Genomic DNA, 12,742 nt, shown 5'->3' with positions numbered 1-12,742 from the left:
GCTCCAGATTATAAGACGCAGCCTCTGCCAAACTATTAAAAAAACTGATTTTTAGACCGAAAAATACTGTAATTTGGATTAGATTTGTTACACTTTGGAATAATTTTGGGGAAATAACGTCTGTTGTTTTAGATATAAAAGCTATTTTAAACAAATTTTTAAGTGGGGAATCAAAAATGGTCTCAGTTTGTATCTATCACGTAAAGTTTCCTCAGCTACCATGTTGTTACTACATGCACACAACACGCCATAACTTTTCAAAAATTATATTAGGGTTAAATAAACATTTCAGTCATGCGTGATATTTTTTTATTTCCTTTACGTCAATATTTTGATTAATTTTTTTAATGAAACAAGTACACATGTTAAAGTGTGTTTTTAATATTTTTAAATGAAAAATTTATATAGTTTTTAAAAAAAATCCCCGGTGTTATTATTTGCCATATTATCTTTGGAAAGTAAGAATGCATTAGTGACTCATATTACAATCACTGTAGAGGACTGGTAATAAGCACATCAGTCCCATAGTTAAGAGAAGTACTTCGTTTTCCACCCACAATCTAAAAACATGAATGGCAAGTTGATTTAATACTCTATTGGTTATTGTCTCATGTAGCCTGCGATTGGCTGGCATGGCCTCTTGTTCAAACTGGAAAAGGCGCCATCACACCCGCGACCCTAATGAGGATAAGAAGCACATAGAATGAATGGATGGTGTGATTTGAACGTTTAGTTCACTTTGAATTACTCTTACCGCTTCTCGATGACTGCTCATTTTAAGTGAAACAGCGACCTCACTTGGTAGGATTAAGTAAACGCAATATGCCACAGTCCCTTGCATTAAATATTAATACAAATATGTGTTAATACAGCTTGTAACCAATGTCCTCCACCAAGGCCAAAATACTAATAAAGGAACACACGTGCATTTACGGGGTAATTCCTGGTTCATAGAAGATGATAAAAGGTAACAATCTAAGTCAGATCTTAATGACTGAATGAATAAATATTTGAACTTTTAAAAACTAAGCACTGAAAAAACTTGATGGATGGGGGTAATCAGATAACTCCTTGATAGTAGGACAAAACGAAAAGACTTTTAAGGGGAAAAATGTTTCAAGAAAAATAGAATGTATCCGTTCATTCATCTTCTGTTTCGCTTATCCTCATGAGGGGGCTGGAGCCTATGCCAACTAACTATGGGCAGTAGGCAGGGTACACCCTGAATTGGTTGCCAGCCAATCACAGGGCATAATGTCACAAACAACCATTCACGCAAACACTCATACCTTCCTCAATAAACCTACACATGCCTGCCCAGGATGAGCCCTTGATCTCACAACTGTGAGGTGGACATGCTAAACACTTCTACCATGCCGACCAAATTAGAATATAATACAATTAAAAACTATTTTGGCAGACGAAGGAAACACTTTTTTAATCTTTGCAAGATTTTTGCAGTGTAAATGTCGCTTGTATTAATACGACTCTTTGTGATTAACCTCTGAGTTCAGCACCATGGACAGAGAGGTGGAGCCATCAAGGATTAGAATAATCCTACCTACTAGTTTTGAGAGGAAGCTTGATTGACTGGTCAGAGGCATGTACTAGTTGGAATTTAACCAGACCGTGCAGTCGTGTGGGCATACCATAATAGGCTCATCCTTTTTCTTTTGCGATACCTGATTGCAATTAAGTGCTATCAGCACACTGCTGCAGGACCTTCTGGTATACATTTGACGTATTCGAGGCCACGCGGGCAAACTACAGTTTAGAGAAGAAGGTAAGAAGATTATGTTTCTGTCCATAAGTCCTCTTTGCTTTGCCCTGTTTTTTTTAAAGGCACTTTCCTCGACGTGTAGTATAGATGCATGGTGTGGAGTAGTTGTCGGGTACAATTCAACATTTGACAGAGGGTATCAAGAAGTCCATTAACCCGTCACCCCCACCACATCTTAATGGCTACTGCTTGGTTAGCCCCCTGCTGTCAAATGCCTTGATGACACCATGGGAAAGTAGATTATATGGCCAGTTAATCACGGAAAATCATTGCAATCCAAAAGAAATATGCCCCTAGGAGACCGTGAGCATCGCGAGAGACAACATGCACTTTGTCAGTATAAAACTTGATGACAGATATTGTTGTATACAGTAAGTATGCTACATTCCATGACACCATTGCATTTCTGTCAATGACCAATTAAAATTGCATCAGACTATCTCATGTCCTTACATGTCATATGTTTATCATGCTATAAGGCAGCAGTGTCAAACTCTAAGCCCGGGGCTAGATCTTTCCCGTCACGTCATTATGTATGTACTTGGAAAACATTTGCATTGACCTTACCTATCTCACTAGATTAGGAAAAATTCAGACATTTTTGTTGCCAATCCTCCTTCTAAAATTAACTAACTGGTTGTTGAACACATTTTTACTAGCTATTCCTTTCAAACCCAGGTATTAGATATACAGTGGGGCAAATAAGTCTTTAGTCAACCACTAATTGTGCAAGTTCTATCACTTGAAAATATTAGCGAGGCCTGTAATTGTCAATATGGGTAAACCTCAACCATGAGAGACAGAGTGTGGAAAAAAAACCCAGAAAATCACATTGTTTGATTTTTAAAGAATTTATTTGCAAATCATGGTGGAAAATAAGTATTTGGTTAATACCAAAAGTTCATCCCTGTTATGTCCTCTGGTCTTATGTTGACTACTTTTTGGGTTTAATTTCTTTCTAAGATTGTACATTGTTCATCCGTCCACAGGATGTCGCTATTGTAACTCTGACTTTGCAGTTTTTCTTTGGTATTGCTGTTTGCGCTCGGCTTCCCCTAGTGGCGACTTGCTGTAAGCAGCAGGCAGAAAGAACTTTTTATTTCAGTTGGAAAAGAGGCCTTGAGGTGTTAAGACGTTACACACCTCCTCTGCACCATACATCGTTGGGAACCCTTGACAAAACAAAATCTGTAAGTTTGTACGTTTTAACAGTGGGTTAGATGTAATTTTGGTGTGTCTATTCTGTTATTTTGTTGTTATTTATGTGGCGCGAACCCACACGTTTTTGTGCTAAGCTAAAGTAGCCACTTCATTTCATTTGCTCATAATGGAGCCAGTTTTCTGTTATTTACATAAACATGTTATTGTATAGAACCTTTTATTTTGTGTATAACATTTGTGTTTTATGTATGTTTCAGTTTTACCACACACACACACACGCACACGCACGTTCACGCGAAGAAATAAATGAGAGGAAGGAGTTTGGGCCTCCATTTTTCTTTGTTGGTTTAGCTCGCTGCCAAAGTCGAGTAGCCATACGCTCGGCTGAGGGCAGAAGAGTAAAAAGATTTTCAACACATCAAGCACCCAAGATGTCTCAGCAAGAAGTTTCACCACCTATCAGCCAAGTGGTCACCAGGTCGGAGGCCAGTCATTCTCATTCTTCACGCCGGTCCAGAACGAGTCAAGCTGCTGCACAAGCACGAGCAGACGCCGAAGCTGCCTACGCCAGAGCACGGTACGCCAAACGCCAAATCGACATGGAGGTCGAGAAGGCACGCATCGAGGCAACACTACACGCTCTGAAGACGGAAGGTGAAGCAGAAGCAGCGCTCGCCGCAGCTAAAGTTTGGGAGGCGACTTTCGAAGAAGAGGAGCGCGCCAAAGTCGACCTCAGCGAGCAAGGGGTATTTTCCAAGACACCCCCCTCCATCAGGCGTGCACAAGAGTATGTGCATGCTCACTTTGACGACCAGCGTGTGCAAGCAGATGGCACACAAACGCCAAACACTGAGCACCTGGTTAGGCACAATGACTCTCAACAACCAGAAAATAGCCCAAAATCAGCTGGTGCTTTTCCACATGTGCGTCACATCGACATCGCTGACGAAGAGCATCTCCAATCTCATCGTGCGAGAACGGACATCTCACACCAGCCTACACCTTCAGCAACCCCACAAAGTGAACTGTCCAATTTAGCAGCCTATCTAGCACGGCGTGATCTGCTGACATCGGGGTTCAAGGTTTTCGACAACCGGCCAGAGTCCTACCTGTCCTGGAAGTCCATGTTCTGCAACGCGACGGAAGGCCTCAATCTCAAGCCCAGCGAAGAGCTCGACCTTCTCACCAAGTGGCTCGGCGGGGAGTCTCTTCAACACGCTCAGAGGATCAGGGCGGTCCACGTGAGTAATCCACAGGCAGGTCTCCAACGTCTGTGGCAGCGGCTAGACAAGACTTATGGCTCTCCAGAGGTAATTGAATCCTCACTCTTCCAACGGTTGCAGACTTTTCCAAGAATCTCCAACAAAGACACTCACTTACTGCAGGAGCTTGCTGATCTTCTGTTAGAGCTATCGTATGCCAAAAGTGAAAGTTATTTGCCGGGTCTTAGCTTTCTCGACACACCAAGGGGCATAAACCCGATAGTTGAAAAACTCCCATATGGACTCCAGGAGTCATGGGTTACACAAGGTACCAAATACAAAAGGGAAAACGGTGCAGTCTATCCACCTTTTTCGTATTTTGTGCGGTTCGTAAATGACTACGCTGAAATGAGAACAGACCCTAGCTTTATGTTACAGTGTTCAAACGTAATAAATCCAAGGGTTGGTAAGACATCAGTAAGACGAGACAAATACAGAGTTCCACTAGCAGTGAATAAAATAGAGATCAGTCCGGCTAAATTGACAGCACTCGATCCAGACAAACAATGTCCTATCCACCAAAAACCACATTCACTCGTCAAATGCAGGGGGTTTAGAATGAAAACACTAGACGAAAGAAAGAACATTCTCAAAGAGCACGCCATTTGTTTTAAATGTTGTGCGTCCACAAATCACAGGGCTCGAGACTGTAAAGCTATTATCCAATGCTCAGAATGTGATAGCGATGCTCATGTGTCTGCCATGCATGTCGGTCCACCTCCATGGACACCTCAAGACTTTAATCCCCCAACCCAGAGTCACGGCGGGGAGTCTGAGGGCCCAAATCCTGTGAACGCAGCCAGTTGCACAGAAGTATGTGGGCAAGGCGTAAAAGGAAAATCATGCTCAAAGATCTGTTTAGCTAATGTATATCGCCGAACTTCTCCAGAAAAGAAAAAGAGGGTATATGCCATGTTGGATGATCAGAGCAATTCATCCTTAGCCAGATCTGCGTTTTTTGACATGTTTAATGTGCAAGGTACCATATTCCCATACACCATGAGAACATGTGCAGGTTTATCAGAGACACAAGGTCGTAAAGCTGATGGCTTTGTTGTAGAAGATGTAGATGGTAAGGTCTCCATGATGCTGCCTACAATAACAGAATGTGATCAGATTCCAGATAATAGAGACGAAATTCCCAGCCCTGAGGTAGCAGCAGCTCACCCTCATTTGCGATCAATCGCTTCACAGATTCCTCCTCTCGACCCATCGGCAGACATTCTTCTGCTCCTGGGAAGGGACATCATTCAGGCTCATAAAGTTCGTGGTCAGGTAAATGGGCCAAACAATGCACCTCATGCCCAGCGTCTCGATTTAGGATGGGTTGTCATAGGTGATGTCTGTCTCTCTGGAGCTCATAAACCCACATTGAACTCATTTAAGACGAACGTTCTAAACAGTGGACGTCCCACGTTCCTCAGTCCTTGCGAAAACACAATCGTTATCAAAGAGAAATACACCAAAAACGATCCACTAAACACACAAGCGGAACTAGGACAACATATTTTCCAACAAACAACAAATGACGACAAAGTTGCACTTTCGGCAGAAGATGCGTTGTTCCTAGACATTATGCACAACAACTTTGCTAAAGATGAGGCGAATAACTGGGTAGCTCCACTTCCATTCCGCTCACCTAGGCGGCGCCTACCTGACAATCGGGAGCAGGCCTACAATCGTTTAATGTCGCTCCGCAAAACGCTGAGAAGAAAACCTGAAATGAGAGCGCATTACGCTGAGTTTATGGAGAAAATATTCAGCAAGGGCCATGTCGAACCAGCGCCCGCACTGGCGCCAGATCAAGAGTGCTGGTATCTCCCTAGTTTTGGCGTTTACCACCCGCAAAAGCCAGAAAAAATTAGGGTAGTCTTTGATTCGAGTGCTCAACTTGACAATGTTTCTCTCAATGACGTGCTCCTCAAGGGACCAGATCTTAACAACACTCTCGTAGGAGTTCTGATGCGGTTTAGGTCCGACCCATACGCCGTTATGGCAGATGTGGAGCATATGTTTCACAACTTTATAGTACGAGAAGACCACCGTAACTACCTTCGTTTCTTGTGGTTCCAAAATCATGACCTTGATGGAAAAGTGCAAGAATTTAGGATGACTGTCCATGTGTTTGGTAATTGTCCTTCCCCATCAGTCGCCATCTTTGGACTGAAAAGAACAGCCATAGAAGGAGAAATGGAATTTGGCAGTGACGCAAAAGAATTCATTGAACGGCACTTCTATGTAGATGATGGGCTAAAGTCATTCTCTTCCATAGAGCAGGCCATTGATGTTCTTAGTAGGGCACAGAAGATGCTGGCTCAGTGTAACATACGCCTGCACAAAATCTCATCCAATTGTCCTCTCATAACAGGAGCCTTTCCAACCGAAGATCGTGCTGTAGGCATGCAAGGTCTTGACATTGGGCAGACTACCCCACCAATGCAGCGCAGTTTGGGCTTAGGATGGGAGCTGTTGACTGACCAATTCAAGTTCCAAGTAAGAGTAAATGAAAGGCCGTTCACAAAAAGGGGAGTTCTGTCAGTTATCAACAGTGTGTTCGACCCACTTGGTTTTGCTATTCCAGTAATCGTAGGGGGTAGAACCATACTCAGAGACATTTCCACAAATGTTTCAGAGTGGGACACTGAACTGCCAAAAGACAAATTAGAACAGTGGCAAAAGTGGAAAAGTTCCCTCGGACACCTACAACATCTTGAAATTCCCAGAATGTACACTTCAATACCGCTGTCTGCAGCCCAAAGAATAGAGATTGACGTTTTTTGTGATGCTTCCACAAAAGCCGTAGGTGCGGTAGCATACCTCAAACTCACAAATGAGGACGGACACAGCGAAGTGGGATTCCTCCTCGGCAAAGCACGTTTAGCTCCTAAACCAGACATCACCATACCCCGACTTGAACTCTGTGCAGCAGTCCTGGCCGTGGAAGTAGCAGAGTTGGTTCTAGAGGAGCTGGATGTCACAGTCGATCAGGTGAATCTTTACACAGACTCAAAGGTAGTGCTTGGGTACATCTCAAACACCAAGAGACGCTTTCACGTTTATGTGCACAACAGAGTCGAACGCATCAGGCGCTTTGCACAAACTCACCAGTGGCATTACGTGCCCACACACTTAAATCCGGCAGACCATGCCACACGAGCGTTGCCCGCTGAGCAGCTCTCCAGCTCCACCTGGCTCAGAGGCCCAGCTTTCCTCTCCAGGTTGGACCAAAGTCAAGTTCGAAGTCAAACCTTCGATCTCATAGACCCAGAGACTGACTGTGAGTTGCGTCCTGAGGTAACAACTTGCACTACCACCCTATCAAAAGGCCAGTTTAATAGTGCCAGATTTGAAAGGTTTTCAAGTTGGAAGGTGCTGCAAAAGGCTATTGCCAAACTCCAACATATAGCTCAATCATTCAAGAACAACTCTGAGGTTTCCTGTCGTGGCTGGCACAACTGCAACAAACATTTAACTGAAAAGTCACTGCAACTAGCCAAGACCACGATCATTCGCACCGTTCAAAGAGAGGTCTTCGCAGAAGATATTGGATGCATTGAAAAAGGCACAGCTCTAAAAAACTCAAGTCCACTCAGCAAACTGAATCCATTTGTTGACACGCAAGGGCTCCTTAAAGTTGGAGGCCGACTAAAGAAAGCACAGTTGTCTGCAGAAGAAACCAATCCCATACTAATCCCTGGAAAGCACCATCTTGCTCAGCTCATAATAAGACACTTTCACGAAAAATTATGTCACCAGGGAAGGCATTTCACGGAGGGAGCAGTCAGAGCAGGGGGCTTTTGGATTGTGGGAGGAAAAAGAGCAGTAAGCAGTGTGATTTTCAAGTGCATCACATGCCGCAAATTAAGGGGCAGGCAACCTGAACAGATCATGGCTGAGCTACCTGAAGACAGGCTGTCCACGGACCCTCCTTTCACAAATGTAGGCCTTGATGTGTTCGGTCCCTGGTCCGTTACAGTGAGAAAAACGCGTGGTGCTAATGCAGATGCTAAAAGATGGGCAGTCATATTCACCTGCATGAGTACACGTGCAATTCATATTGAAGTGATTGAGTCAATGGACACATCGTCATTCATTAATGCACTGCGTCGTTTCTTTGCCATCCGAGGTGGTGCCAAACTCTTGAGATCTGATTGTGGGACAAATTTTGTGAGTGCCTGCAAAGAGCTCCAAATAGACAAACTAGGCTGTCACAATGACAAAATAGGCACATTCTTGAAAGACAGTGCGTGCAAATGGCAGTTTAATCCTCCACATGCATCCCATATGGCTGGTTCCTGGGAACGCATGATCGGCGTCACCCGAAAAATCCTCAATGCAATGCTCCTTGAACATCCATATGGGAAGCTCACACATGAAGTACTCGTGACATTGTTAGCTGAAGTCACCGCAATTGTAAATGCACGCCCACTAACAGCTGTTTCTACAGATCCCGAAAACCCAGTCATTCTTACTCCTGCGATGCTACTCACGCAAAAGGTTGGCACACCACCGATTCCACCAGGGCAGTTTCAGTCCGGTGACCTATTCAAAGCCCAATGGAAGCGCGTGCAGTACTTAGCTAATGTTTTCTGGAGTCGTTGGCAGAAAGAATACATCGCAGGCCTGCAGGTTCGTCACAAGTGGAAAATAAAAAAGCCGAACCTTCAAATGGGCGACGTTGTTTTAATGAGGGAGTCTCTGGAACATAGGAATAATTGGCCACTCGGACTGATCACAAAATCTTTCCCAAGTGAGGACGGTAATGTCAGAAAAGTTGAGGTTAAGATTTGCCGAAACAGCGAGAATAGGTTTTACATTCGCCCAATTCGTGAAGTTGTGCTTTTGATGTCTAAGGATAGCATGTAAAACGAGTTATTGTTGTGTATCGTTCATTAGTTAAGGGCTGACATCTTGCAGATGTCAGGCGGGGAGTGTTATGTCCTCTGGTCTTATGTTGACTACTTTTTGGGTTTAATTTCTTTCTAAGATTGTACATTGTTCATCCGTCCACAGGATGTCGCTATTGTAACTCTGACTTTGCAGTTTTTCTTTGGTATTGCTGTTTGCGCTCGGCTTCCCCTAGTGGCGACTTGCTGTAAGCAGCAGGCAGAAAGAACTTTTTATTTCAGTTGGAAAAGAGGCCTTGAGGTGTTAAGACGTTACACACCTCCTCTGCACCATACATCGTTGGGAACCCTTGACAAAACAAAATCTGTAAGTTTGTACGTTTTAACAGTGGGTTAGATGTAATTTTGGTGTGTCTATTCTGTTATTTTGTTGTTATTTATGTGGCGCGAACCCACACGTTTTTGTGCTAAGCTAAAGTAGCCACTTCATTTCATTTGCTCATAATGGAGCCAGTTTTCTGTTATTTACATAAACATGTTATTGTATAGAACCTTTTATTTTGTGTATAACATTTGTGTTTTATGTATGTTTCAGTTTTACCACACACACACACACGCACACGCACGTTCACGCGAAGAAATAAATGAGAGGAAGGAGTTTGGGCCTCCATTTTTCTTTGTTGGTTTAGCTCGCTGCCAAAGTCGAGTAGCCATACGCTCGGCTGAGGGCAGAAGAATCCCCTTACTTTGTTATGTACCCTTTGTGGCAATAACAGAGGCCAAACGTTTTCTGTAACTCTTCACAAGCTTTTCACACACTGTTGCTGGTATTTTGGCCCATTCCGCCATGCAGATCTCCTCTAGAGCAGTGATGTTTGGGGGCTGTCGTTGGGCAACACGGACTTTCAACTGCCTGCACAGATTTTCTATGGGTTTGAGATCTGGAGGCTGGCTAGGCCACTCCAGGACCTTGAAATGCTTCTTACGAAGCCACTCCTTTGTTGCCCTGGCTGTGTGTTTGGGATCATTGTCATGCTGAAAGACCCAGCCACGTCTCATCTTCAATGCTCTTGCTAATGGAAGGAGATTTTCACTCAAAATCTCTCGATACATGGCCCCATTCATTCTTTCCTTTACACAGATCAGTCGTCCTGGTCCCGTTGCAGAAAAACAGCCCCAAAGCATGATGTTTCCACCCCCATGCTTCACAGTGGGTATGGTGTTCTTCGGATGCAATTCAGTATTCTTTCTCCTCCAAACACGAGAACCCGTGTTTCTACCAAGAAGTTCTATTTTGGTTTCATTTGAACATAACACATTCTCCCAGTCCTCTTCTGGATCATCCAAATGCTCTCTAGTGAACCGCAGACAGGCCTGGACGTGTACTTTCTTCAGTAGGGGGACACGTCTGGCAGTGCAGGATTTGAGTCCCTGGTGGCGCATTGTGTTACTGATAGTAGCCTTTGTTACTGTAGTCCCAGCTCTCTGTAGGTCATTCACTAGGTCCCCCTGTTTGGTTCTGGGATATTTGCTCACCGTTTTTGTTATCATTTTGATGCCACGGGGTGAGATCTTGCATGGAGCCTCTGATCGAGGGAGATTATCAGTGGTCTTCTATGTCTTCCATTTTCTAATAATTGCTCCCACAGTTGATTTCACCAAGCATTTTACCTATTGCAGATCCAGTCTTCCCAGCCTGGTGCAGGTCTACAATTTTGTCTCTGGTGTCCTTCGACAGCTCTTTGGTCTTGGCCATAGTGGAGTTCGGAGTGTGACTGACTGAGGTTGTGAACAGGTGTCTTTTATACCGATAATGAGGTAAAACAGTTGCCATTAAAACAGGTAACGAATCGAGCCTCGTTAGACCTCATTAGACCTTGTTATAAGAAGTTAGACCTCTTTGACAACCAGAAATCTTGCTTGTTTGCAGTGACCAAATACTTATTTTCCACTCTAATTTGGAAATAAATTCTTTAAAAATCAAACAATGTGATTTTCAGTTTTTTTTTCCACATTCTGTGTCTCATGGTTGAGAATTACCCATGTTGACAATTACAGGCCTCTCTAATCTTTTCAAGTAGGAGAACTTGCCCAATTGGTGGTTGACTAAATACTTATTTGCCCCACTGTAAGTCATATCAGTCAATTTTTCCATCTTCCGCAGTTGTGCATCAAGGGGTGAGAGTGGCTAGAATTTCTTGCCGGAACTCCCTCACATAAAGGTCGGCACGGAACCTTTTTTAGGTCGGGTGTTGGTTAAACCTCCTAAAACCACCGAGATGCATAAACTGCTTTTATCACAGTTATGAATATAACACACAATAAAACAAGACAGGTTTCACACACATAGTGGTTAGCATGTTCACCTCACAGTTCTGAGATCAAGGGTTCAATCGCTGGCTGCGGCCTTCCTGTGTGGAGTTTGCATGTTCTACCCCTGCCTGCGTAGGCCATCTCCAGGTACTCTGGTTTCCCCCCATATCCCCAAAACATGCACGGTATGATGATCAAACACATTAAATTGTCCCTAGGTATGAATGTGTGCGGCAATGGATGTTTGTCTCCTTGTGCCCTGTGAACGGCTGGCAACCGATTCAAGGTGTACCCCGCATACTACCCATAGTTAGTTGGGATTGGCTCAAGCATCCCCGTGACCCTCGTGAGGATAAGCGACTCTGAAAATGAATGAATGAACGGTTTCACACATGCATTACGCAACTTTATTACACTGAAACAAATCCTACATGACCTTCTAGCCAGACTGCCGAAATCGCGCCAGCCAAACCGCTGGACCAGCGCTGATGCAGCTCCAACAACCCGGGCTGGTGAGACCCGACAATCCGGCCAGAAGACCAAACTCTGCGCGTTCACCTTGGTCTTAACGCCTTGTACTGACTCCATTTTGAAAGGTTTAAAGAAAGCTCACCGAAAACAAGTTGACAATTTATTCAGGTCGGCAGCGATCAAAATGGCAGGGCGAAACAGAAATACTCAGTCGAAGGATCCAAGGAAAATTACCACGATTAGTTAAACATTCAGTCTTTGAAGGCTCTCGCAGGGCGGGCTGTGGGCAGGAAGAAGAGTGTGTTTAGGATTATTGTCCGTTTATGGATTGGACAGGAGGATTCGGGAGTTACTGTTGTCCAAGCAACGAGTGTTGTGGATTTTTCCAGCTCAAAGGGGGTCTTGGAGTCTTGTCAGTTGTGTTATCAGTTGAATATCGGGCATTCTCCGATGTTCCTTGTGTTGGGACAGAGCGTCCCGCCATTTGTTCTGGACCGTCTGGGAGAACTGATGAGTTGATGGTGCAGACGTGGGCTTGTCAGCGTCAATCTTCTTAAGTCAGTTGCATGACGCACACCTTGGGCTTCCGTGATAAGAAGGTGTCATGTATCTTTTATGCCCTATATTCTGCTTGTTTTCCTTAAACTATGGTATAAGTGCTATTTATTTTATATCGGATGTGTTAGAGTAATTCAAACAGTCGATCGGTAAATACAAGAAAATATACTATTCCCAGATTGATTATATTAAGTGTGTTAGAATAATGCAAACAGTTAGACGGTGCCGACGAGAAAAGGTATTATGTCCTTCAATGAGTAACTGATTTCCATTCAAAATTCTCGTCTACGAGAAAAGGTACTATCTCCTTCAATGAGAAACTGATTTCCATTCAAAATTGTATTTTTTCA

At 43.9% G+C, this 12,742-nt stretch overlaps 2 protein-coding genes across 3 annotated transcripts in view; both read left to right on the top strand.

Moving 5' to 3' along the window:
- Positions 1-1,582: 1,582 nt before the first annotated feature.
- LOC130923085 (secretory carrier-associated membrane protein 5-like) overlaps positions 1,583-12,742 on the top strand; it is a 29,310-nt gene continuing 18,150 nt past the window's right edge. Inside the window, exon 1 of one of the 2 annotated variants that reach the window (XM_057848523.1) lies at positions 1,583-1,783. The gene's annotated coding sequence lies outside the window, so the exon portion shown is untranslated. Of the gene's footprint in view, positions 1,784-7,330; positions 9,418-12,742 lie in introns of those variants that run through there. The other variant, XM_057848531.1, reaches the window with a different exon arrangement.
- On the top strand, positions 2,711-11,932 carry LOC130912137 (uncharacterized). The gene is made up of 5 exons (XM_057830005.1): positions 2,711-2,970; positions 3,199-5,020; positions 7,001-7,191; positions 7,378-7,497; positions 11,807-11,932. Exons 2-5 carry the CDS (start codon positions 3,373-3,375, stop codon positions 11,930-11,932), a joined length of 2,085 nt encoding a protein of 694 aa, XP_057685988.1. The 5' UTR covers positions 2,711-2,970; positions 3,199-3,372.

This window comes from Corythoichthys intestinalis, chromosome 1, assembly GCF_030265065.1.
Source record: "Corythoichthys intestinalis isolate RoL2023-P3 chromosome 1, ASM3026506v1, whole genome shotgun sequence".
Taxonomy (NCBI): domain Eukaryota; kingdom Metazoa; phylum Chordata; class Actinopteri; order Syngnathiformes; family Syngnathidae; genus Corythoichthys; species Corythoichthys intestinalis.
The sequence above is the reverse complement of the archived record's forward strand: the minus strand, read 5'-3'. Positions and strand labels throughout refer to the sequence as shown.